The 25,692-nt window shown below is 34.5% G+C and overlaps 3 protein-coding genes across 7 annotated transcripts; all 3 read right to left on the bottom strand.

The window, feature by feature from the left end:
• Nucleotides 1-324: 324 nt before the first annotated feature.
• Nucleotides 325-7,346, bottom strand: LOC140987914 (B3 domain-containing protein Os07g0563300). Of its 3 annotated transcripts, XM_073456662.1 has the most exons (14): nucleotides 6,943-7,345; nucleotides 6,026-6,107; nucleotides 5,788-5,886; nucleotides 5,004-5,337; nucleotides 4,571-4,904; nucleotides 4,274-4,370; nucleotides 3,456-3,630; nucleotides 3,286-3,365; nucleotides 2,470-2,838; nucleotides 2,022-2,074; nucleotides 1,805-1,918; nucleotides 1,312-1,382; nucleotides 986-1,223; nucleotides 325-922 (listed from the first exon to the last, which is right to left on the bottom strand). In XM_073456662.1, exons 1-14 carry the CDS (start codon nucleotides 7,062-7,064, stop codon nucleotides 487-489), a joined length of 2,604 nt encoding a protein of 867 aa, XP_073312763.1. In that variant the 5' UTR covers nucleotides 7,065-7,345; the 3' UTR covers nucleotides 325-486. The 3 variants fall into 3 exon arrangements, with proteins under 3 accessions (XP_073312763.1, XP_073312761.1, XP_073312764.1); XM_073456660.1 differs by having other exon boundaries at nucleotides 325-1,223; XM_073456663.1 differs by lacking the exon at nucleotides 325-922 and having other exon boundaries at nucleotides 988-1,223; nucleotides 2,022-2,088; nucleotides 6,943-7,346.
• Nucleotides 7,347-8,923: 1,577 nt separating this feature from the next.
• On the bottom strand, nucleotides 8,924-19,063 carry LOC140988750 (anaphase-promoting complex subunit 4). Its single transcript, XM_073457805.1, has 19 exons — nucleotides 18,790-19,063; nucleotides 18,599-18,710; nucleotides 18,372-18,463; nucleotides 18,120-18,203; nucleotides 17,217-17,456; nucleotides 16,956-17,042; nucleotides 15,637-15,788; nucleotides 14,679-14,839; nucleotides 14,488-14,588; nucleotides 14,331-14,405; nucleotides 14,000-14,179; nucleotides 13,215-13,297; nucleotides 13,025-13,114; nucleotides 12,634-12,738; nucleotides 12,228-12,363; nucleotides 10,801-11,028; nucleotides 10,579-10,731; nucleotides 10,184-10,265; nucleotides 8,924-9,764 (listed from the first exon to the last, which is right to left on the bottom strand). Exons 1-19 carry the CDS (start codon nucleotides 18,856-18,858, stop codon nucleotides 9,670-9,672), a joined length of 2,325 nt encoding a protein of 774 aa, XP_073313906.1. The 5' UTR covers nucleotides 18,859-19,063; the 3' UTR covers nucleotides 8,924-9,669.
• Nucleotides 19,064-19,691: 628 nt separating this feature from the next.
• On the bottom strand, nucleotides 19,692-23,113 carry LOC140988751 (uncharacterized). 3 transcript variants are annotated; one of them, XM_073457807.1, is made up of 7 exons: nucleotides 22,936-23,113; nucleotides 22,626-22,710; nucleotides 22,034-22,152; nucleotides 21,048-21,181; nucleotides 20,459-20,606; nucleotides 20,222-20,381; nucleotides 19,692-20,131 (listed from the first exon to the last, which is right to left on the bottom strand). In XM_073457807.1, exons 2-7 carry the CDS (start codon nucleotides 22,636-22,638, stop codon nucleotides 20,040-20,042), a joined length of 666 nt encoding a protein of 221 aa, XP_073313908.1. In that variant the 5' UTR covers nucleotides 22,639-22,710; nucleotides 22,936-23,113; the 3' UTR covers nucleotides 19,692-20,039. The 3 variants fall into 3 exon arrangements, with proteins under 3 accessions (XP_073313908.1, XP_073313909.1, XP_073313907.1); XM_073457808.1 differs by having other exon boundaries at nucleotides 22,626-22,689; nucleotides 22,936-23,103; XM_073457806.1 differs by lacking the exon at nucleotides 22,936-23,113 and having other exon boundaries at nucleotides 22,626-22,751.
• Nucleotides 23,114-25,692: the final 2,579 nt, after the last annotated feature.

Genomic DNA, 25,692 nt, shown 5'->3' with positions numbered 1-25,692 from the left:
TTGTTGTTGGTTATTTTTGTTTATACAATAGATACTAAAAAAACAATGAAAAAAGATATTTAATTCGGATCCAGACTTCAATCATCCCCAAAAATACACAAAAATGCTTCCATGCATGGTGTTACATAATAAATTTACTACCATAGGACCCATCCCAGGATTTAGTATACTAAACAAATGTTAGCAAACGAATTGAAATGATAATTAATCGAGATTACATTCTGTTAAATTTGAACTCCCAAATCAATGCACTCGTCCTATCAAATTAGCAGGGAATTTTATGAATCAATCACACACGGCATCAATTTCTTTTGGTCCAAGATGTAATGAAGCGCATTAAACCATTACTCAGGACTTAAAAAATAAGTTACCACATTATGTTCATTGCTATCTTCGAAATTACACTAAAGGTCATGCAAAAAAAGCCAAGTATCCATCCTGCCTTTTTATATACATAGCTCAGACGAAGCTCCGAGTAAAAGCTGGTCAGTTTTCTTGATTACCTCCATCCACAGCTAAACAACTAATCAGATTTGCACCACCGATACCATCTTGCGTCATCCGTGTCCTGATTAAATTTCCAATGCCTGAGCCAGATGGCATCTGATGCATGAAAAATTTCTCTGTGGCGGGTGGGTGCAACTGCTTCGGTGTTCCAGACTCTGAAACAGGTGAAAAATCGTCCTCTCGCTCCGGCTGAATATTAAGGTCTATTTGACCTTTCAACAGCAAGGGTGATGACTTTCGCCCGTTTTGATGGTCAAGACAGGCTATCTTTCTCACCTCTCGCGGAGTCAGGGTAATATTTCCGGCTTCAATGCCTGTGTATGTGTCAACGTTGTGCACTTGTTCAGGTAATTGTAGCTGCTGCGACTTCTGGGATGCAGATTCACCGACTTCATCCAATTGATGCTTCACACACCTCTCCATCTGCGACTTATGGGATGCAGATTCACCAACTTCATCCAATTGATGCTTCACACACCTCTCCATTAAAGTTCGGAAACGATGTTTCAGCGAACTGCAGATGGCACAATCGCATGATTGTTTGTGCTTAGAGCCTTTCTCACTGGGAAACCATGGGTGCTTTGACCTGGAGTCCGGTGAAGCTGAAATGCCCTGATCGTCTCCTTGGATGCCCAAATTAGCAAGGGTATCAAGTCTTTCCTGAGTGACAAACACATCTGAATCCATTGTGGTGATCTCCCTTCTCTTTGAAGAAACTAGATGACATCAAGAAAACAATAGGTAAATGTAATAATTACAGAAGGAAAATTTACTACGATGGCAAGTTCAGAGAGAAGTTAAAACCATTGTTGATGGTAGGCAAAATATCTTCCAGCTTTTCTATAGCTAATTCCTCAGCATCCGAACATCGAGATCTGATGGATAACAGATGGAAAGATACAAAGGGACCCGTAAACTACTCAAAATGGAGTACTAAGACAGGTAAACATTAGTTGAAAAGCTCCAAGACAAACATCGATTGAAAAGTCCAAAGCAAACTTCTTGAACTTAGTTTGATGCAATTGTCTACCATTGAGAGCTGGGGTAGTAAAAACTACGGCATTGACGGGTTTAGAAACTGTGGTACTGGTGCCGAGTAACCATATAAAATAGTACCGGAGTAGAGCAACCATAAAAAATAATTGAAAAAACGTAAACAAATACAAAAACTAGAAGAGCTTAACCAGTCTATAACAAAAAGGAACAGATGAATAATTTTTTAGCAAACACTGACACAGCATTGTACTATACGAACAGAAAATTCAGGGTTCAGAATTGAAATGGAAGTCCACCACACCTGTCAAGGTCCCATACATTCTCTGAACAGATCCATCCAGAAGGAAGAAGAGCATTTTCGGGAACTTTACGCCACTTAAAACAGTCCTCACATTGAACCCACTGTATCTTTTCGCTGAGAAATCAAAGGATTCGATGTTAACATTCTTCTGGATATGAATGTGCACGCATGAAAATGCACATGAGAGAGAGATTAACACCAACAAAAAGGAACACACCCGAAAGGATCTGTTGCCGGTATAGTTGGCCTCCCAATAACTGGCACAGTGTCCTAAAGAGAGAATCCTATGAGGATGCTGGAGAAGAAAATAAATGACACGAACGAAAAAACTTTTATGTGTGATTATCAGTCTTGCTAATCCAGCCAAGCATTAACCCTCCAAGTATCCTACTATGTCATCTCACAAGGAACGGGTAAATCGCAACTATCACCAGTGTGAACTATCAAAAAAGCATTAAACCCCATTTGTTAAATAAAAGGTTTTTTACAACCCCGTGTTTTTAAAAAATCAGACACACTTAGACCATTTTCAGAGGGTTTACTCCTGAATTTTAAGAACACAAGTATTTAAAAGATCATTAGTTTAAGAACTACACAAGACCAAACAACCTGGTAGCTATGGACTAAGCAGCAACGGAACTTTTACAAAACAAGAATATTGGTACCTCGAATTCTTCAAATTCACATCCTTCTACAAGAAAAACTGATGGAGCAATTTTAGCAGGTGGACGCATCAATCCTTGAGCTTCATCCATAGTGAGCTTGAGCTCTATGCCCTTCTCAATTCTAAGCCGCTTACTTTTTGAGACCAAAATGCTCCCCTTCCCCTTGCTGCTATTAAGAGGCTTAGCTTCGAGTATTTCAGAACTGGTGCTTCCTGTATCTGCCTTGGAAGCATGGCTGATGGGCTGGAAGCTACTGGGTGATTTACCCTTCATGTGAGAGTTTACTGAAACCCCATCCATACATTTATTTTTAGCTCGACAGTTCTCCAGAATGAAAGCATTATTTCCTTTTATAAGAGCTCCATCTCCCTTTGAACAGAAAGCAAAATTGAACTCAATAATGATGGATGTCCAATAAAAAATAAATAGGAAATATTTATATTTAATAAATGTAATTGGTATGACTGTGTACGAAAATACATTAAGTCATGCATTCACACATGAAATTGCAGATGGTTCTTTCTTCATCCAAGCATTCATAATAAATAAACATAAATCAGCTTGCAATGCAGGAAGCATACTTATACAACAAAATACCCAGGAGTTTTCAATTTTTGTCATGTCTAAATATGTAGTACCCCAAAATCCTAGCCAAGTATCTTTTTAAAAAATAATAAATAAATAATACAGTAACACATATGTATTTATGTTGAATTACATTTATTTTATTCGAGACAATATTAAAATTTTGCGCGAAATACATTTTGGCATGAATATTTATTTAAGACATTATACTTGTTCAATTGAAGGATAAACCTGATCTGGTGATGGAACGCTTGAAGACTTTCTGCCCCCCATGACCAGCTTTCCTTCAGGCTTCAGCCTACTAAATGTTACTGCCAAGAAATATGATGAGTGATTTTGCAAATGAACAACAAAAGAATATGCTCAATCATAATGCAAGACGCGGTGTGATAATTAATTACCTACATCACCAGCCTGCAGTCTCAAAGATTGTATACAAGGAGTGATTCCTTCCAGGACATACATTCTGCTATTATTATTTGGCCAGAATCGAAACTGAAATACCCATTCCTTTCCCTTCACATCCAGTACTTCCAAAGGCAACCCTTCTGGCTGAGCAATTGGTGGAAAATAGGCCTGTCTCACCATGAATGAAGCACCTTTTTTCAGATCTCTAAATTTGAAACTAGGAAAGATTGTTCACAAAATCAAATGAAAGTTATAATAGGTGAAGAGAGATGCAACACAATTACCTCACATAAGATCAAGCTAAAAATACCACAGGCTATCATACGATCGTTAAAATGAAAAACTCTTATTGTCTTTTGTCCTTTGCTTCCGTTTACAGTGCAACAATTTTAGGGAAAAAATTACAAACGAAAAGCCAATAGCTGCATTGAAAGATGGATTTCTTCTCTCACAGTAAAGTGTCTTCCTTTTTTATGCAATGACGTTTCTGGGATGATACCAATCAGACAGTCAACAGAAACCTCTCAACACAAATTTAACGATATAAAAGAAAGCACACTCCTGATATCTGCATCATATGTCTAATTTCTAATATGTAAGTCCCTACACTCCAACAGTTAGCTTGATAACCCTCTTCAGAGGAATCCACTGAGTTTTTTTGACACCCTAACAAATGCCAATCTCAACTCAGAAACCAAACCACAAAGTAAATTCAAATATTTACATGTGTATATAACTGCAAACAGCAAAAAAGAAAAAGCAACAAGTAAGATCGATTAGAATGGTTCCTACATTAGACATAAGGACTCACCTCTGCACACTTTTTTGGCAGCACTAGGCGGCCAATACGTCCAGCATCACTAGCACTTAAAGTTTTCTCAAACAATGGAGTAATAACTGACTTTGAGCTAAAGATAAATTAAGGCAAAGATCGGTGAAATACCAAGCACAATTACCAGATAATATTCAAATGGATTTTAAGCAAGCATCACAGGGTATGCCACAATAAATTAGCAGCACAATACAGAGAAACTGAACCGAAGAATTTAGTGATAATTATTCTTGGGAAACAAAACTATAACATGAACCCTTCTACGCCATAGGATACTAGCTTGAAATTTTTAGAAGCTCCTCCTCAGTTATTTGGGGCCGATACCGAGGAAGCAACTGATTTCGGCCTCGGCCATCTCCTTGGACCTTCCCATTACGAACCTGAGTCTCATCACATGAATCCATTCTATAGTGACTGCCAACCTGCTTGCCCACTGGAATCGAGAGGGTCTGTGGTGTTGAAAAAGTTGCAGAAAGCTGGCCAGTATCATCTAGTTCAGTTTTGGATGAAGACACACTGGTTAAACTGAAATCTGAAGAATTATTTTTTGGAAATATTGTTGGATGGATACTATTTATGGAGAGAAATGAACACTCTTTTGGATTAAGTGCTGCAGTAAGACAAAAACATAACTGAGAGGCAGAAAATTTTCATGTAAAGTCAGGAAGTGGCAGGAAATGATAAGTTCTCAATGGTCCAATATAATTACCAGAATGCCCATTCTGAAACGTGTCAATTGGGCCAACTCTCAACTTTTCATTAAAACATCTTTCATCAGAAAATTCTTGCTTTTCCTCTGGCGAAGCAGCAGGCAATCTCTCAGAAGTGCCAAATAAATCAATGCCACATGCATCAATTTCGAAGGGCATTATTGGCCGTGTGTCAGATTGGATATTAGACTCCTTGAACAAACTGGGAGCGATTCTCCATGGTACTGGGCCCGAGCCAATTATGGAACTAAAAGTTTTCACCGAGAAATCCTTCCATCTTTCAAGTTGTGAATGAAGGAATTGTGAAGGTGGCGGCCATGCCAGATTTGGAGCCTAGAAAAATGGGAAAGGAAAAGTTATGTTCCCAAACGTAATAACTAAAAGATATGAAAGAGAACAACCTAGTTTGGTGAAGCACGGGTTATTCCTCCAGGGACCAAACAAAACTTCAGCTTTTGATAAAGGTCGTTATAACTGATGATTGTTCAGGGTTTTTCAAATTATTAAAGGTATTCATGCAACATTCATCGATATAATAAAAATTCAACAATGAAAGTGTAACAACTCAAGCTACATAGACAAAATATGACTGAGCAATTGGATTGCATTAGAAGTCACCAAGTTTTGCACTTAACTTATTAAGTACAAACTGCAAAATGCTTTGTACATTCCACGTCCAATCAATAAATGCCAAAAAATACTAGGAAGGTGGCTTGAAATCGGAGAATCATATAATTCTATCTTGAGAAATAAAACCACTAAAGAAAGAACCATCACTCTTACCAAAACGAAACTTTTCCTTGCACATGTTAGGCATTCTATCCCTCCAGCATCCAAGAGTACGAACATATGGAACGACACTATACAACCACAATGTATTTGCTGCAATGAGGATTTGACATTCAATATTTACACATTCTCAGCAATTTATATGAAAAAAGAAAACTAGAATTTCAATTTATACACACCAGAAAATGAAAATTTTCTAAGAAAATCTTGGTAAAGTCTAAAGCTACCTTACCTTTCCACAAGATTCACAGCATCTCCAACCAGAAGTACTTGAGTGGAAAGCCTCACAAAATTTTCCTTCCTCATAAGCAGAACTAAATTTCAATTAAATTACATCAAAATTTCAATTTCTAGCAGATGTTCCAATATTTAGAAAATCAGTAAAAAAAAGAAATTGACAGATTACATACAGACAGATGATGAATCATCAAAATTAGAAAATTATGCAACTCTTATGTTTTCAATTAATTTATTCTGGACCCTTAAATTGAACAAAGTTACCCCAAGTTGTTAGCAATAGAGCAAAATATTCCAAATAAAGTCTTTCAAACAATAAGAGTGAGTACAAAATGAGGTTCACAAAAACTAAAGTAATTAATTCTAAATGTTTTGATGCCAAATAAACTACGCAGACACCAAACTGAGACATTCAATATCCGAAATTTGTAATCTGCACCGTTAAATATTCGATGCACATTTCAAAACTCTAAGCTTCAATTCTAAACCATCCTACAGCCATGTAGACTTAACAAACAAGTCAATTGACCACAATGCCCGTTCCAAAGTTCGAGATATTTTCTCCTTCTCAAACTCAATCCTCGCTTTCCAATTCTTAAATGCCTCATGTAAAGTGTAATTGTAACCAAAAGGATGGACGAGCAAGCATCACAATCCAAATCCAAGACAACTTGAAAGCAGTTGGCTACGATAAACCAAAAAAAATCCAGAAAATGCTAACTACATTGCAAGCTCCAATCCAAAACCTCCGTAAACAGTGAAAAAAAAACTAGTCAAACACCACCCCGGCTCCCCCACCAACAAAAAGAAATGCTCAACGAAATTAAACAAAAAATTCAAATTTAAACTGAAGCTAGGAAATTGAGAGGTAAGGAAAACAACAGACAGAAAAAGGAAAGCCAATAATCATACGCGCAACGATCGCATAGGTGAGCGTACTCGCCGGTGCGGCGACGCCAACCATTTCTCCACTTCTCAGACGCCTCTTTGCAGTTTGAGTTGAAGCAAGCCTTCTTCGACAAAGAAGAAGACATCGCGAACGAAGTCCCTAACCAGAAACTACGAGATTCAAGGATTTTCTCCAGAAAATAGCCAAAAGAAGGAATTTTTTTGCCGTCCGAGACAAAGCCATCGTTTCATGCCCTGATGCCCATGAATTAAATTTTAAAAAAAGTAAAAATGCAAAACCCACCTAGAATCAACTAAACACAGGAAGTGCAATGATAACATGAAAAGATGGGAAATTCATCTCAGGGAAGAGAGAGCCGGAGACTGGGATTTTGGGGTGAGTGAGTGTGATGTAACAACAATATAGAGCAGCATATGATTCGTGATTAATTAATTATATGTTTATAAAAAGAGAGTGGGGCCTCTGCTTTATGCTACCTGGCGTCGTCGTTTTTCTCCTTTATTTCTACACTTACGCCAGTCGCGCTCATTCATGCCAAATCTCAAAGCGTTTCNTATTAAAATAAATTAAGGTTTTTTCTTAAAAAACAGAAATTATTCTGACAATTGGATAATAAATGTTAAAATGTATAGAAATAGAAGCTTAAAAAACCAAAAAAATCAGACTTCTAAAAAAATACTTAATTTAGAAAAATAAATTTTACAACCAAACAATATTATTTTTATAAGACAATCAATTTTTTTCTTAAAAAATAGTTTTCGTTTTTGCCTTATCCAACCAAATAAAATCTGTTTGTTTCTTACATAATGGTTCTAATTTTGTTCTCAGATATTAATTATATAACTCTTTAAATTATAAACAATGAAACTAAACAAAATGCAATCAATACTGATCCTACTAGTCCAAATAATATTTCATAGTTCGAACTAAACTTTTACTGTTATACAGTGTCTAAAACAATATTTAGGTTAAAAAAATCTTATTTTCCATTCTTATTCGATGATGAGTAGGGGGTGGGCACAGTTGGATTTTTCAGTTTTCGGGTATATTATTTCTATATCCAAACCAGAGGGGTGGTCGGGTATTATCCAAATTTTTGAAGAAAATTTGTAAAAGAATATATTAAATTTATATATTTAAAATTAATTAAAATATCTTTGAAATAAAGAATGATTATCAACAAACAATCAGATCCATAATGTTTATATATAGTTTTGCTATTCTGCTCTTCACTGTTTCAACCTCCGTGCCCACTAAAGACGTCAATTCAAGCGGTTTCGAGTAAAATTGACACATGATAGTATTAAAAAAAACTCTTCGACTCGATCCGAATCCGAACTCGACTCAACCTGATCTCGATTTTTTTAAAATTTTTTTAAAATTATTAAATAAAAATTCAAAAAATAATTTTAATTTAAACATATAATAAAAAAAAACATGTCTTATATATAATTTAAATTTAAAATTCTAATTGGAGAAAATTAAAAATATATTTATTAAATCAAATAAACAAATGTTTTAAAAATAAAAAATTCAGAAAATAAATATTAAACAATGAAGTTTTATAATATCAATATAAAATTTTTTTTCCAAACATACAATATATAAAAACGTTGACAAATTTATTAATTATATATAATTTTTTTTAAAAGTTAAAATTTTCGAAAGAACCTAGATTATACTCAAACCCGATTACTTTTTCGGGTGAGATATTGAGTCCAACTCGATTTGACCCGAACGCAAAAACCCTTAAACCAAACCTGATTTTTTTTGTCGAATTAGGTCGAGATCTTTTTGGACACCCCTAGTGCCCACTAATAATATGTCATTAATTTATTGGACGTACAATTTTAATATGATTCATTACATCCGACAAATGAATGACACCTTATTAGTGATCACATAGGTAAACAACATGGATACATATCATGTCAAAACAATATATATAAAACAAAAAACTTGAGTACTAAGATAATGTGATGTAGTAAATACGGTTGGGGAAAAACCTATTTCATCACAAATAACTTTGGTGCTCGTCTCTTTCTTACCCGTATATCATGCAAGTTTTCTAACTTATGCAATCAAATAGTAAAAAGATAGACGTCGCTCAATTGGAACGTAGGATCATCATTGACACAAGAGCCAAAAAAATGACATTGCTGAACTGAATCACTCCAGGCGGGTGAGCCGCGACATAAAAAATAAAAAGTCCCACCAAACAATGTGTGAGTGGGGGAGATTCAAAATGTACAATATTCATTCCACGATCGTTAAAAGGCATATGTTTGGACGCCGTTGCTGCTCTTTCTTCATGGTTGTGCCATTTATCCACAGCATTTTGACAGTACCTGCTTGGTTCTCAAATACTGAATCTAGGTGGTCCGCAGTGGGATATATTTCACTGAAGTTCGAATTCTATTTCACAGGCTGAGACCTGAATTCAATATCTCCTCTCCTCTCTAGCTGATATCAATGGCCAGTTTAAAGAATTGCTAGACGTCTAGAACATGACACAATAAAATGTAAAACTTAATTTATGAGGATTTTGCAGATTTGGAGACTCACCAAGCATCATCCAGGAGCTCAAGGCCTCAGTGAGATTCAACCACCATAAATAAAGCACAAAATATAGAGTAAAATCCTATGAACGAACACACTCTAATAGAAGGCACAGGTAGCTCAGACCCCACATGTCACCAGCTGAACTGAAACATGAAAGGATTCAACAGTTACTCTGTATCTGTAGCTTCATCTTCATCTTCCTCTAGAATATACACCAAGGCACGTTTTTTTTCCGCAAAAACACAAGCCACACCTCTTGATGCTGAAATGTTAAATTGCACTAAATATCACTACTAGGAACATTCTTCAACTACTATTAATAGATTCCATGAAATGAACCAGAAAGTTTGTTACTAATGCATCAAAGGGATCAGATGTTTATTGAAAGTAATATCTCTGTCTTCTGAGAGAAATGAACCGACTGAATTTATTATTATTGTTAAGGGAAAAAGACTTGCGTGCAGGATATCATGCACTTGTAAAATTGAACAATTTATACAAAAAAATGCTAAAACCTACTAAACATTTGGACACACACATTATGGTGGGCAATAAAAACGAAAATCTAGATGAATCGTAAACATAATTATCCATCCAGGTAAAAATTTTACTGAACATGTATTCAGTGTATAAAAACATGCAAAATATACCAGATAAAGTGCAGTTTTAGAAGACACTCACCACTAACAGCGAGTGGAGCAACCACAGAATGAGGAATTTCTCGAACCTTTTCATTTTCCAATTGCAGGTCTATGACAGAGTCCTAGCATAAGATACACAAGGCACACGTCTATGTTACCTTTTCAGAAAGGAATAACAAAAAATGCAACTAGAATACTTTTTCAATATAAGTCTAAAATAAATACATGATTTGTAGAAAGGATGTGGTTGAATTAAAAATGTAACAATAGAGAAACTAAATATAAAACATTTGTCGTTAAGAACTTTTATATACCTTAGTCATAAAAGATGGGCTCTTTGTAGAAATAGTTAAGAATTCATCAACCATTGCATCAGCATAAATTTCTGTCTATAACTATCACAAAAATTACCACGAAGTTGCAAGAAAAGTATACCTGAAGTTCCTGAAAAGTCCAAGATTTGAGAGAAGAGGATCTTGAAATCCGCACAAATGGAAGGACTGCTGATGGTATGATCATCATATGAGCATTTCCTGAGCTCTCAGAAGTGGAAGTTACTTCATTCAGCAAAAAGACAAGTTGTGCTTCCTGATTATAGAATAAGTGAGAAATGAGCAGACAAATTAGAGTAAATGACAAGAACATTCTTGTACTTACTCTGTACAGAGATATATCTGCACAGTCATATCCATCAGGAGCTCGTAATAATGCAGCTTCCAGTGAAGTATGATGAAGATCTTTTATATTGTCTAAATCATGCATGATCCCTCTACATATGCCGATGCAATTTTTTATGTTTGGAATCGTCCCATCAGGTATAATAAAAGATGTATAATCAGTAAGACTTTGGACAGTTCGATGATTCATAACCACATGTGCATTCTCCTGCCAAATAAGAAGAAAAGTTTGTAAATGCTAAAATCAGATAGTTTCTCACATGATAGCGCATATATGATCACTCTTCAACATTGCTTGCACATAATGCAACAAACGCAACCTTAAGGATCCCCTGTCTGAGTCCACAATGTTTCGGAACCTACTGTTTTTACAATGCAACGAATGCCAGTGCAATCAGGAGCAGTGAAGGAAACATAAAAAGTGCAGCTGTTTGAGGATCTTTTATTGGTGAATGCTTAATAACTGATGATTGCAAGTTACAAGCAGTAGAAACAACCGGTTTTTTCCATTCATATGTTGTTATGAAGCATATATGCTAGAATATTCCACACTCCGAGTTATATAAATAAGCAATATTATGTGCCTTAATCTTCTAAATTTTATGAGTTTTGAGTACTCATGCAGAACTAAGCACTGCTTCTTTCAATTTCCCAGTACTAATTTTTTTAAGTACAAAAAATATCCTCTCAAATTACAAAAGTTCTATATTTTTATTTAATGAAAAAATCATAAAACCTATTTTAGTAAACTAGTTCACCTATAGGCTATAACTACCATATCTCATTCACATTTCAAGTTTTTTAAAATTAATAAAATATTTATTTATCTCATCTAGATTTTTAAACTTTTACATGATTATATAACTCCTAACATAAAAAATCATAAACTCAAAATCAACAAAAAAATAATTAACAAAAAATTTAATGCGAATATATTCATCGCATGTCAAAGGACGCTAGAATATATGAAAAATGAATGACATTCAATTAAATAAATTGATTGTTTTATTCACCCAAAAATAAAATATTAACATACTTTCAAAAGTAAATGAATAAAATATCAACTCAAATTTATATCATCACAATTATATTTTATATAAAAATTTAACATAATTAATATTAAGTTTTATACTAAAATTCAACATAAAAATTTAGTAGAGTTAATATAAAAAGTTATCGTAAAATTCAACGTGTATCCACTCATCACATGCCGAGGGATACGAGTATATTCAATTGTTCAATGTGAACTTAAATGATTCTTTGAGTTCATCAACGATACAAGTCTCTGTTACAGGAACTCTTTTATGTATATTTTACACAGAGAAATAAATTAACCTGAAACAGTTTCAGCACGGAGAGAAATCAGACTCAAAAATATGTTTGGCAAGATTTAGGAATAACAGCCACCTGAAAATATGAGACTGATGCCGGAATACAGGACTTCAAGCTTGTTGAAGATTCAATAGGGAAAAGCGGCAACATATCTTTACAAAGTATTCTTTTGGAAACCGTGGCTAATGGCATCTCCAAAGCCTCCTTGAAACTACAATCATGACCCAATTACACAAAAAAAGTCGTGGCAAACAAGCATGGAAAAATTAGTGTTAACTTAGCCTCATCTAATTATGCTTTTCCTCTGTTATAAAAGAAATCGGGTGAAGGGGAAGAAGATGCCTGGCCTAAAAACATATCAATATATTTCCTGCAAAGGTTAAGTCCATATTCTGCTTTCCATAAGCTCAGAAAATCTATCTCAAGTTCATCTGCATCGTGAGGATACAAATAATAAACGTAATAATGACAAAAGGTATACCAATATTCCATCTGTTGAAATTCGCTTGCTAATGTTCTGTTGAGGTATTCAGAATCGAAGAAACCCCCAAAAAGAGCCAATTCTCTAACTCGTAACTGTCTTTCCCTGTTAAAAAGAAAAAAATGTAAGAAGTCAAAACAATGCACCAGTTCAAGTGTCAAGTAACAGCAAATTCATAGAAAATTTGCATGGCCTGAAAATGATGGAGCTTGCTTTGTGAGAATTTCCTAGTGTTTCAAGTTATTGAACACTTGCGATGTGTAAATGGAGAATCACTAAAGAAGCAGAGAAATCTGAAACTGATGTTTCAGAATTGAATGAATGTTATAGAATTGTTAACAATTATAGTCTAAATCCATTAAGAGTTTAATTTGTCAAAAGCAGGACTTACAAGTCAACTTCAATATTGTGATCAAACTCCAGCAATTGACCAACAGGATCTCGGTCATATAGAAACTTCAGGAATATTATGATAAGTTCACTGAAAAAAAGGAATGGACCCCCTGAGTCAGGGGAAAACTACAAATTTAAGCATATAACAGAAAATCTAAAACAAAAAAAACGATAAACAGATTACCGACCTACTGAAGGGCAGAAGTTGATCGCTTGGTTCAGACATTAAAATCTTTACAGACTTCAGAAGCCAACTGAAAAAATTTGAAAACTAAACCAAAGACTATTGTCAAAACTGTAAAGGACCTGAAACATTGAACAGGAAAGGATTTTCTTTTTTGCAGCAAAAGTATGACAAGCCTATATCACATTATGCAACAAAGATTTACTCAAACACCAATATGTGTGTGGCTTAAATTTGACTTGCAGACAGCAAGACCTCCATTTAAGTTTCCCTACTTGGAAAAAAGCTTGCAAATGCAGATGATCATAATATTTTAAAACAAAATCAACTTCGTGTTGCAGGATCACATTCAACATAGAGATGTCTGACGTCAAAAATAACTTATACAGAAAAATTAACAAGTAACATAGTTTATGTGAAAAGTCTTGACACCATACTTGGAGCAAAGTACTGTGCTTCCTTTTTATTATTTATTGGCTAATCAAAAGAAAACATCACCATATAAACTGCAAATCAATATTCATGAAAACCATAGCCATGAAAGGTTTTGATCCTACATTGGAATATTCTTTCAAGTGGTGTCTCGGTGTGTATGTGACTTTCGAGGGTTCTCTGCGTGTGTCTTATGACTCTTATCATATACTCATGTTCATGCATAAGCATATACTGCACATAAGCAACAACCAAAAACATGGAAAAATAACATAATCGTACTACCAAACAATCTCCAACTCAGGCAAAGGGAAGAGACAGTTTACACTGCCTTACAGTAGCTACGATGGCACATACCTGCTGCACTACAGATGATAGAACTCTTACGAACCTCTCAACTTGTACAAGCAACATTCCAGCCTTCTCCATTGCATTATCAATTAAGTTCTCATCTAAGCCAATTCCTTGATAACGTGCACGCCATTTTGATAACCCTCTTAATTCTCCTATTCGAAACCCAATAATATCTGCAGCAGGCTGAGAATCAGAGCTTTAGAAGTTTAGATTTGAATAAAATAAGTTAGCTAAGAAATAAATTAATTGTAACGAAGAACTTTCTGCCAAAGAAGATTTAAAGACAAGGTCTTTCTCAAGTGCCCTATAAGTTGTTACTCTTAGGATTCCACACCTGTAGATGATCAAGCACGACCATTTGAACCTCTTTCCCAGCACCAGAAACTACCTTCGCAACCCGTTTGAGCCCCTACGAAAAACAATACAAGAGAATGTACATAAAATTCACGATCACCATTACAACGTGAAACGCTTGAGATAAGAGAATATACCATTTCACCAAGGGAATTAACTAAAAATTGATGAACCGCTGGACTTGTCCTTGCACCACCTAGCAAGCTTAGAAACTCTTCTTGAGGAGTGGAGTCAAGTCCTACACTTTTGTTTATATAAATATTTGAACAGGAACCAGACAAGAAAAATCAGAAATCCTGAATTATTTCACATTTATTTGAACGTTTACCATTGTCAATAATCAAGGATGATAGACCATTGAATTTTTCACGATAAGTGTGCATAGCATCAGACCACTGCTTAGTCATGACGGAAAGTGATGTTCGGATGACTTCAATAAGATGCTCCACATTAGAAGCTTGCTGAGCCACCTGGTGGAGCTCATTTTTCCTGTCATTGATTGAGAATATTGCAGTGCAATTATAATCAGATGAACTTATAAAAAAGTGAAATAATAATAATCATTAAACTTGATAATACATACATCAACCCCTGGATCAGGAAGAGACAGCCAAAAAAAGTAGCTGATGAAAAGGGCTTGCAATACATAAGTTATCCTCTTATTAATGAGAGAGAAATAAATTACAAGTGGAAGCGCAAAATAAAGACAGAACCACAATCAAAATTGTCATTTCTAAAACTTGTGCATCCCAAGCGCTAACAACGAGAAACAATTTGAAAAGTGTTACTGGAAAATAAAAGTCTCGGGTATTGAGAGAACTTATCTTGCACGGGAATTCATGAGCAGACAGTATATAATACATGAACAACAATCAAGCACCTTACATATGAATTATGATTTCACTATGCTTCGTCATGAGAAATTTAGACCCGGATGGGAACAGCAGAGGCATAATAAGGATCTCATGGGTACCAGCAGGATTGGTAAAGGACGGTAATGATTTTTTCAAAAAAAAAGTGAAAAGGTTTTATTGTCCATAGACTGAAAGGATAGTAATGCCTGCAGTCCATCAAAAATTGGACCCAAAAGCAGCATGAATTACCAATGTTCAGAGCAAAGCGTGCGATTCTATTCTTAGGTTTTTTTTGTCCAAATAATTGAACTGAATGGAGAGTTCCCTAAGCCACGGTCCACTTCTCTAAAGTGAAAAGACAAACTGATAAAATTTGGCCACACGGACATAGACACAAAGATAATTATTGCTGCTTTCAGAATACACTAATACCTTTCAGAAAAAATTGCACTGTCAAGGACTAAGCAATGAAAACCAGGTAGCTCACTTTGAGACATTTGAATGCCTCTTGCTTCTCTGCCAGTTCCCATAAGTACACCTGAGCACAAGATGATAATACGACAAAGATCATTGGATAATGACACCTGAGAAGAAGCAAAATCACAATATGAGATTCCCCAAAAGCACTATTTCAGCACGGAATTCACCATAGACTGAGTGAACAGAAGCTACCAGTCTGAATCGATAGCTTTCATAATTTATTTGAATGCAATGAGAAGTAAGATAGATTAAGAACACAAGTTTTATATCTGAGAGAAAACGTAAGGAAAATTTGAAGATTCGTCTGCATTGATAGGGTTCAATAACATGGAATGTGAAGGCCAAACCCCATTTGCAAAGTATTCATCCCTTCGCTAGACCATGCAATCATATAAATGTTTGATAAACACCACCCACCGTAGGCCTAGCGGTGTAGGCGTGGATCTAAATCCTTATTTTATATATATATATATAAATATATATATAGCCAGTTAATTAATGTTTTCATAATCCGACTTGCAAATCCTTGGCCTTCTAGAAGAAGCTTCTTAATGCTTCCTCTTCACCTATCACATAGATTTAGCAATTCTGATACATACACGGCTCTGAATGACTTCGAGTTGAACATAACTTTAAAATAGAAGGCACAAAAAGACATTGAGAAAATAGCATGGATCTCAAAGCAGTAAACCAAATTTCGGTTTCTCTATTATGCCCGTGTACCCTTAATTAAGTTAAGAAATAACTAAAATGCCCCTACTTTATGTTTCCCCAAAATTAGTTTGGTTGGGGCTCTGGCATTGAGCTCTAGAGTTCAACAATTGTTTGGATTGAAAATCCAAACATCTCCACCCTCCTTTTTTATTCCAAAATTTTTACAATGCACATCATTTCATATTTCAAAACCATTATTCAAAATATAATAATCACATAATTATTTGCTAGATTTCTTACAAGATATCACATCAACTTTCAATTTTTCTTAAAACTTCAAGTTGAATTGGATTGAAAGCCGAAAAAAATGCCACCCTTGACCTCATGTTTACCTTTTACAATTAACAGACCCCTAAGTACATAAAGACTAACCATGCATAAAATCTCTCTCTTTACACAAACAAAAAATATCCTGCACATAATGTGTGATTGAGCACTAGTATACACAAAGAAAATATAACAAGTTTAAACTGGATAGCCATACCAATTATTCAGATCAAAACATCTATGCTTAAGATAAATTAAAATAACAACATTGAATACATGAAATGACTTACCTTACAAATAGAAGCATTCAACAGTTGGTACGTAATGTCGTTCCCAATTCCCACCAAAGGACTGTGAAAAGCAAGATTGTGTATGTTCTGGCAGTTTAAAAAGAAGGTTGCATAGGAAACATATAGACATGCTAGAGGTATTGAAAGATAAAAGTAGGATTAATTTCTAAGGATTACTATCCTTTGTAATCCACACTATTATTATAATGAAAAGTAGTTTCGTATCAAAAAAAAAGTCAAAGATAATCAGTATCAACTCACAATTCTTCCTACAAGGAAAATGCCAAAAATACTAAAGCAGATATTGCCATCTTTATCCCCACTGCATAAGATGCTAAATTGTTGATGTGAAGAATCAAACAGTTCCCGGAATGAATCCTCACTTTCATCCATGAAGCCACTATCTCCAGGTACAAGACCAGGTATATGAGGAGATCTTGGAGCATGAGGAAAAAACCGAGCAGTCCTGTCCTCATAAGTCAAAACATTATGATTTCCCTCCTAAATTCCAATAGAAGAGGGAAAATGAGAAAGTTAAAAGGAGCAAAGGATTTTCTAAAAACCATGTAGAATGGCTGAGCACACTTTAAATAAGACATCATCAAGAAGTTTTTCAGGTAAAAGAAAAATATCGTTCAGATTTTATAGTTTGCACTAATGTAACAAAACACTATCATCATACTTTATTCCATTGATGAAACAATAAATGGACTAGGGACCACTCTCTGGACCAAGAGCGATAGAAAGTACGGGGAGATAAGGCCCCCATTAGACATATCGAAGCATGACATTAGATAAATTTGGACTTGCATCAAATTGATTCTAACTAGATTTAGAGTTTAATGTTGAAAATGCATGGGGAAGTCAGATGCAATTAGAAGTTTCTACGAATTTAATTGAGACCAGCAGCTTACCAATCTAAGCATAATCTCAGCCAAACATTGAGCATAAATTTGCAAACAAATCAATGACCTCCGTTTGCCAGTTTCTTCAGTTTATTGGTTCAAAAGGCAATATACCAAGTGAACTCTAAACCAAGAGATGTGGTCCAACATGACAGAAAATGCAAGCTTTTGTATCTTATCTAAATAATAATAGGAATAAAATACAAAGGTAAATTATTAAAGCACATGTTAGAAATTAACAAAGTTGGAAGAGTTTTACCGCAACCTTTTTCCTATCTTCCTCCCAGCTGAGGCAGACGACAGAAACACTGTGGAACTTCATACTTCTCAGAAGTTTGCCATTCTAATTTCCATAAATTACAACCAAAAAGTTAGAGATAAATGCAATGGGTTCAATTTCAAAAGTAATGTCGAAAGCAAATTGCTGTTGCTTCATTTGAGACCAATTGAAAAAAAAACGACTTTAAAAGAAATAAAAAATACATGCTTAAAATAAAACAAAAGAACTCACTTCCACATCGTGAATTGAAACAGCTCCATCCTCGAGTCCCACTGCAATTGCTTTGCCATCTGGACGCCAGCATATGGATGTTATGCATTTCCCTAAATAAAACGTTCCAAAAGTCAAAATTAGCATACAGTGATAAAATCAAATTCACCAATAAGTAACTTTAAGCTGATAATACAACATGTCCAATTTTATAACGGTAAAAGAAAAGGTTATTGCTGAATACAGACCGGTGGAGGTGATCCAAAGCCTCTGCCAATTAAAGCGATGAAGAAGAAGCTTCGAGTCTTCCGTGACCAATGCCAACAAATCCTTTTCTGGATTCCATTCTGCAATCTTAATCTGCTCAATTACCCAAAACACAAATTATGACAAAAACACAACATAGGACCTCGTTTGAATTTCATGTGAGCAAGATTACCTGAGAAGCTATGGGTTTGTCGAATTGTAGCTGAAACGGAACCGCGCCATGCGATTCGACGCTCTCCATACAGAAATTGTGAAGTAAAACTTGCAAGTCTTGAGAGAGGAAAGTTCACCGGTTAGAGAGGCGGGCTTTTTTGGATTTTAACTGAGTGCCGCCGGAGCAATGCAAATGTTCAAATGTCCAGAAAATTTTGCAAGTTTAGTTTTAATATTTAATTGTTAAAATATTTTTAGATTTTAAGACATATTACGTAATTAGTAAATGCTAATTTTTTATAATCAAAATAAATATTATTATGATAGGATGGGAACCTCATGAATCAATTTATTTGTATTGTTATATTATATTATATTTGTACAAAAGTTTTTAGTAATTTGCATCCTATGATTTGAAATTGAAATGTCGGAAACTAAAAGGGTTTAATAGTGGTTCAATTTCCGGGCTTAGGGAACAGTTGGGCCTAAGCCCATAAGAAGAAATGAGATGGGCCTTTCCACACTCATCTATAAAGCCCATTATTAATATTTTATATAAAAAAAATGGATTAAAAAGATAAATACATTTTTCATTTCGACGGAGACACTCTGTAGAAAAGATAAATCGTGTGAAAAACAATTGTTAAAAAATATTAATTTATCAGACTTTCTAAAGAGACCAGAAAGCTAAAAATATTGCTTCTTAGGACTTCTGCTTCTAAATATTATTTTCACCCGAAAATATAACAATCGTTTTTACTGCTGAACAAATTTTAAAAAAATTCACTGTTTATAAATAAATGTACACCCAAAGGATGGTTATGATTGTGGAAGCGGAGTATTCTGTTTTATATATTTGTGTAAAAACAGGTAATAATTGTATGCAGTAGGTGATCCGTGCTCCAAAATAAGACAGTTCTTAAAAAACATCACCAAAGGTCCTCAACATTTCTCTGGTTGCAAGAAAAAACAAGGATCTGGCCAAGACACTCGACACTCTTTGATACTAAAAAAATCGAAGATCAAGCAAAAATCTTTGGTATTCGATGAGCCAAAAACCCAAAAAAGAAAAATTAATATGAATCTCCAACCAGACAAATTCTAAACATGCTTATTTGTGCATCAAGAAAGGAAAAAAGTTCAACACACTCGAAACATTCCTGAATTAGGGACAGCCGTCAGACCGCGGAATCATATATGTGTTTGCCTGACACCTTTCGTAATGGAAATGTTTTTACCCGGATTCCTGTATGGGGAATAACAGCCTACTCACATAAAATCGTAGTCATCGTACTCATCATAACCATCAACGACCACCTCATCATCTGTTTTGCCAACATGCAGCTGTTTCTTCTTCCCAGCTATAAACAAGAGAATACTTGTTAAAAGAGACTATCAGATTAAAGATCACGATAATATTATTAGAATCAAACTACAGAAATTTGATATACTCGTCTTCTTTTTGCCGGCATTAGCTTCTTTTTCTGCTTTAATTTTTTCATTTGCAATTGCTGTAACCGAAGACGCAACTTCCTTGGCATCTGCGCCTTTCAAAGATGTCATCGACAATCTCATCACAGCTTTAAGCAATCCGATATAATGATAACTTTTCTGATGTATGAGAAAACACACGATTATAATTCTGAAATAGCAAATCAATGAAAAGGGATGAAGCAAACATCACAAACCTCATATGGACGAAGTGTATGAGAGATCAGTTCTGCATATTCTGAGAAGTCACTTTCGCTCTTGGGGATAAAGTTCACAAGTGTTTTCTCATCACCCTTTTTGGCAAATAACTCTGCTGTGGACTTGTAATCAGCTTCTTCAACAAGTCTGTAAAAACCATAACATCCATTTTTAATCATAGAAATTTTACAAAGGTTACTGCAAACTATATCAATACACGTGCCTTCAGTTCCAATAGTAAAGGAAACAAGCATTAATTAAATGAATGACATATAACTGTGACAAATGATATATGAAGCAGATGATGAAAATCTTCAGGGGTGAACTGAATTAAAGTGGACAAATCAATTGAAGGTCAGGCATGTTAACAACCCAAGCTCCAACTGAGTAGACATGAAAAGAAATGGCATTGACTGAGCCTGACAGGCAATTGAACTAGAGTAACATGTAATGGAACAGAAATAATAAGATAACTGTTCTGCTTAATTTGCTGCACCCCAATGTCGACATTAGTTTACAAAAAACTTACAAATGATGATGATTTTATAAAGGATGGCATCTTGCAATACTGAACATGAAAAATCATACCTCTGCTGGCGAAATTTTTCTTCTATAGGATCTAAGGATTCCTTTGCGGTTTCAACGACTTTCCCTTTCTTTTCATCCAACTTCGCCGCAGCCTTCTTAGGAACCTTTTCAGGAGTAGGCTCAGCTTTAGGTGCCTGAAAAATCGTTCAGCGAAAGGGAATCCAATTCAATGGGCCAATACATCAAACATGCACTAAAAATAGTCCAACATCATTGAAAACCATGAGAACTTTACATTCTTATGTATCCTCTTAAATGATTTACAACAAAGTAAAAATATATGTGACATTATATAAAAAAAATGACCCCACGAATGTTATATCCAAAAGAAATAAAGTTTCTAATCAAGCAAATACAACAGGAGACAAAGAGCACATCTTTGACATTGGACAGAAACACGTTGAGAGACCGATCAATTTCACAATCATAAATCAAAGTAAAATGCCATAAAAAAAGTATACCCAAATGAAGTATCTGAAGTCACTGGTTGGCATCGAGAGATGTTATCTTTGAAACAATATGAGAACATACGAAATGACAGGAAGTTAAAAAGTGCACTTTTAGTATTGTTCCATAATCCATTGCATATTAAACACTTCTCAATGACAGGAATTAACAAAGTTCCCTTTTAACATTATTCCAATGCATTTAATCAAAACATTCCTCGTAAAGTTCTTACCGAAAAGGAGGAAATCTAACCAAACCTTAACAACTTTATGTATCATGATATGACTATTTTTTACCAACAATGTTTTACATCTTTTACATAAAAAAATCATAGAGAAGTACAAAACGCACGACCTTACCCTTCAATGATGATGGCAGAAGGGTAATTCCACAATGCATACTTCCATTCATAAAAAAAATGAATATAGAAGGATCAGATAGCACATCATGAATTAAGCGAAAGATAATATAATATGGTCACTTTTCATCGACATTTAAAAATTGTTAAGAAATGTATCACATTAAAAAGTTATATATACCACATCAGGCTTATCATCATCTTCCCAAGAGTCCTTCACGTCATCATCTTCCAAATCTTCATCATCCCAGTTATTCTTCAGCTGCTCCTTTTTGAGAAGATTTGGAACACTCTCATCTTCTGAAAGATGAAAATCGTCAATCATATTCATTTGAACAAAACTAATGAGATTGAATCTTATATTGTCACAGCAGAAAGCCATACGTGGGAAAAAAAGGAGTTAGACCTCATATATTTATAGTTAGCTGATCAAATAAGCACTTATACTTGCATTTTTCCAATGTAAATATTTTGCTACATTTGCAATATAAAGAAGTAGATTGTCTAGAAAAAAAATTTCCAGTATATTTAGCCTTTATAGATCAGAACATCTTTGCAATGAGCTCCGATTATGTAAAGTTAATGTTTACACATATTTTAGGGAAAAGATATCCAAAGCCAATTTTAAATAAAAACACCCTAAATAATTTCCGTGGGAGGGGCGTTCAGGGAGGAAAAAGCACAGATGAAAATTTAGGGAATAATCAAGAAAAATAACGGCCCAAAAAACTGGAAAAACTTCGAACATTCAGATAAGAGTCGACTTAAATTACCCCAGTCCTCCATCAAAGTCTGATTCTTCTACACCCAGTGGATAACTTCAGATATCGACAGTCCCTTTGTTAAAAAGGGAAATAACTGTCAAATTAGCCATTGCAATAAATCAAAGGAGGCCCGGAGTTCATAATTACATATCAATCGATTACAATTGTAAGAGCAAAACGCACCAAAACCCACGAATACAATAGGATCAAAAAGAGAGAAACCCGTATTCAAACTTAAAAGTTCAAGAAACATAATCGAAGAAAAGTAATAATCGCTTCGCTTCTAATAAATTACGGTTTCTTGAAACGAAGATCTCACCTTTCAAGATAAACCGATTCTTGATTTCTTCAAGTAATTTACTGACCGAATGAGAAGAAATCAAATTAAAATAATAGATGCCAGTACGTCGAAAAGACGATGCGCGAGAGCGGGAGGGTGAGGGGAGAGGAACAGTCAGATAGAGAGAGAGTTATCAGGGATTTAGGGCAATTGCCTGTTCTCGCTATTTCCTCATATATATATAAGCAGTTACCAAATAGCAAATACACACCTTGTCCAGCAGATTTTACCGTGTTTACCCTTTTGAGCCTATTAACTATTTTTAAATAAAATAATTTCTGCACGGAATACAAAACTTATCTCCAATTCATCAGATTTAATGCAACTCAAATAATACTTTTTGAATAATTGTAAAAAAAAAAAAACTTCTTGAATATTATTTACTATTTTATTTAAGGAAAATTAAGTTTTTAGTCATGTAATTTATATTTTTCTATTTTTTTCTTGTTATGTTAACAATGAATTTGCATTTTAATCTTTTAAATTATATGTTTTTTTTTTCATTTTTGTAAGATGAAATTTCATTTTATTGTGTAACTTGCATGTTTGTTTTATTTTTGGTCATGTCAACAGTGCATTTTCAATTATAGTCGTGTAACTTGCATGTTTTTTCTTCATTTTTTGTCTTCTTTTTAATCGGAGTCCGTCAATTTTCCTTCCAAATAAAATTCTAAAATAATCACGACATGTATGGAAGTTTTCTTCTAAAAATTCATCTCAACATCCACGCCAACCAAAAAAATGACCAAAATGGAAGGAAAAAACATACATGTTACAGGACAAAAAATAAATTGACCTCGGTAGGACCAAAAATTAAAAAAAAATACAATTTACAAGATTAAAAATAGAAATTCATTGTTTATATGACCAAAAGCAGAATAAATACAAATTACAGGACACAAAATACAATTATCCTTAGTTAAAATAAAACATTTAATTAACATTAAATATAAATTAATATAAAATACAAACTGCGTGTCTACATATTTATAAATAATAAAATATAATTATTTTTAGTTATTTATAAATATAATTCAAATATTCATTATTTATTTATAAATTTATTAGACAACCAAATTAATCTTAAAATCAACTTTTATTTTTTAGGGAAAAAAAACTTTGATAATTGGTAATTGGTATTTTATCATGGATAAGAGCATCGCCATCTAAGGATTGCAATGGATCTAGGTCTAACACACATCTGAGTTGTTTGCGGACAAGTAGACCTCAATCACTTTCACACCAGAGGATGACACCAATGATTATGTGGTGAACATAGGCAGGCCTCTGGTTACGGTTTGATTAGTAAGCAAGATTCTTATGTCGCGATCTCCGACATTCCTCGCGGGAATTTCTTCGTAGGCTCCACCATCTGTATTCTCTTCCTTGGGGGCTTGGTGGGGATTTTAATGAAACTGTGCATATCTCTGAAAAACTCGGTGGTTAATGTTAGTTGTCCCACGTCGGTTAAATAAAATTCCTGAGAGTTGTATATATAGAATTCGATAATCTTTCCCTCTTGAGCTAGCTTTTGAAGTTGAATTAGGTACCTCAAGTTCCAATATGAACAGTTGAATAGAGCTTTCTTCTCTATGACGGAATTTAAAGATGCTATCTACCACTGTTGTTTTATGGACCTTGGTTTCGAAGGTCCATCTTTCATATGGAGTAATAATCAAAGGACACCCTAACTCATACAAGAACACTTAAATTGCTTCCCAGCCACCTTGTCTTGGAAACTTTTATCCAGTGCAGCTCGAGTGAAGCATTTGGATTGTTCTGGATCAGATAATCTATGTTGTAATTCGAGCTTTGTCCTCCCAATTTTGATGGTTCTCAGGCCCCTGCTGGTTGTCGCTCTTTAAATTTTGAACATTTTTGGCAAATTGATGATGATTTCAAAAAGTTTATCGCTGATTGTTGGTCTACACATGACATATATAATATCAAAAGCTCTAGTGATCTTACTCATAAATCGACAAGATGCGGCCAAGAACTCAAAGGTTGGAGTCAAAATAATATTGAGAATCTCCAAAAGAAGATTAGTTATCTCCTAAAGGCTGAGTAGAACATATATAATGCATACTTGAATTAAATAGAAACAACTAGATCGTCTTTCGAGTTACTAACGATCTCTGTTATCTTTAGTGTGCGGATATAACGCATCCCGGACATATCTGTCACCCCGCGTCCGACTTACCAAAACAGGAAGCAACACCCGACCGGTGTAATTGTTCACCCCACTCGGACCCAATTCGCCCTGTCGACATTAGATATCATAGTAGTTCTCGGTTTCAAGACTTTTAAGATTGCGATCAGCTATATATTTTTAATAAAATTCTTTTTACTGCTCTATTCAAACTTTATAAATATTTTTTAAAATTACTAGAATATTATTTGAAAATATGGTTCTATGGTCGATGTATATTATGTACTCCAATTCGCCTCAGTTATACAAAAGAATCCTATGCGGAAAATTATATTAAATCAAATTCTACAAATCTGAATGATTTCTACAATTTGAAAACCCTAATCTTGCGGTCTTTCCTCCTATCTATTCCCACCAAAGAGAGTATAGCATTTCATTACAGTTCAATCAGAAATTCAAGCTTTCCAAAAGTTTTTCCTTTCACCATTTCAAAATGGCTTCACCATCAAGCCACGAGGGAACAGAATATTATCACATGCATCCCCGAAGAAATCGTTGAATCAATCTTGGCTTATTTGCCGCTCAAG

The sequence above is a fragment of the Primulina huaijiensis genome, chromosome 11 (genome assembly GCF_012295235.1).
Source record: "Primulina huaijiensis isolate GDHJ02 chromosome 11, ASM1229523v2, whole genome shotgun sequence".
NCBI classification, from domain to species: domain Eukaryota; kingdom Viridiplantae; phylum Streptophyta; class Magnoliopsida; order Lamiales; family Gesneriaceae; genus Primulina; species Primulina huaijiensis.
This window is presented reverse-complemented; position numbering and strand designations above follow the sequence as displayed.

What these genes read in the sequence shown, in the direction of transcription:
- LOC140987914 (XM_073456660.1), bottom strand. Translation starts at nt 7,064, where the DNA reads ATGTCTTCTTCTTTGTCGAAGAAGGCTTGCTTCAACTCAAACTGCAAA. An exon ending in TGCCAAAAAAGTGTGCAGAG is followed by an intron (nt 3,631 to 4,273) that starts GTGAGTCCTTAT and finishes ATGGTGAGACAG; the next exon opens with GCCTATTTTCCACCAATTGC. An exon ending in CCGGCAACAGATCCTTTCGG is followed by an intron (nt 1,919 to 2,021) that starts GTGTGTTCCTTT and finishes TTGATTTCTCAG; the next exon opens with CGAAAAGATACAGTGGGTTC.
- LOC140988750 (XM_073457805.1), bottom strand. Translation starts at nt 18,858, where the DNA reads ATGGAGAGCGTCGAATCGCATGGCGCGGTTCCGTTTCAGCTACAATTC. An exon ending in AGTGCAATTTTTTCTGAAAG is followed by an intron (nt 14,840 to 15,636) that starts GTATTAGTGTAT and finishes AATCAATGACAG; the next exon opens with GAAAAATGAGCTCCACCAGG. An exon ending in GGACTTTTCAGGAACTTCAG is followed by an intron (nt 10,266 to 10,578) that starts GTATACTTTTCT and finishes ATCTTATGCTAG; the next exon opens with GACTCTGTCATAGACCTGCA.
- LOC140988751 (XM_073457807.1), bottom strand. An exon ending in ATGATGATAAGCCTGATGTG is followed by an intron (nt 21,182 to 22,033) that starts GTATATATAACT and finishes ACGATTTTTCAG; the next exon opens with GCACCTAAAGCTGAGCCTAC. An exon ending in GAAAAATTTCGCCAGCAGAG is followed by an intron (nt 20,607 to 21,047) that starts GTATGATTTTTC and finishes TGGTTTTTACAG; the next exon opens with ACTTGTTGAAGAAGCTGATT.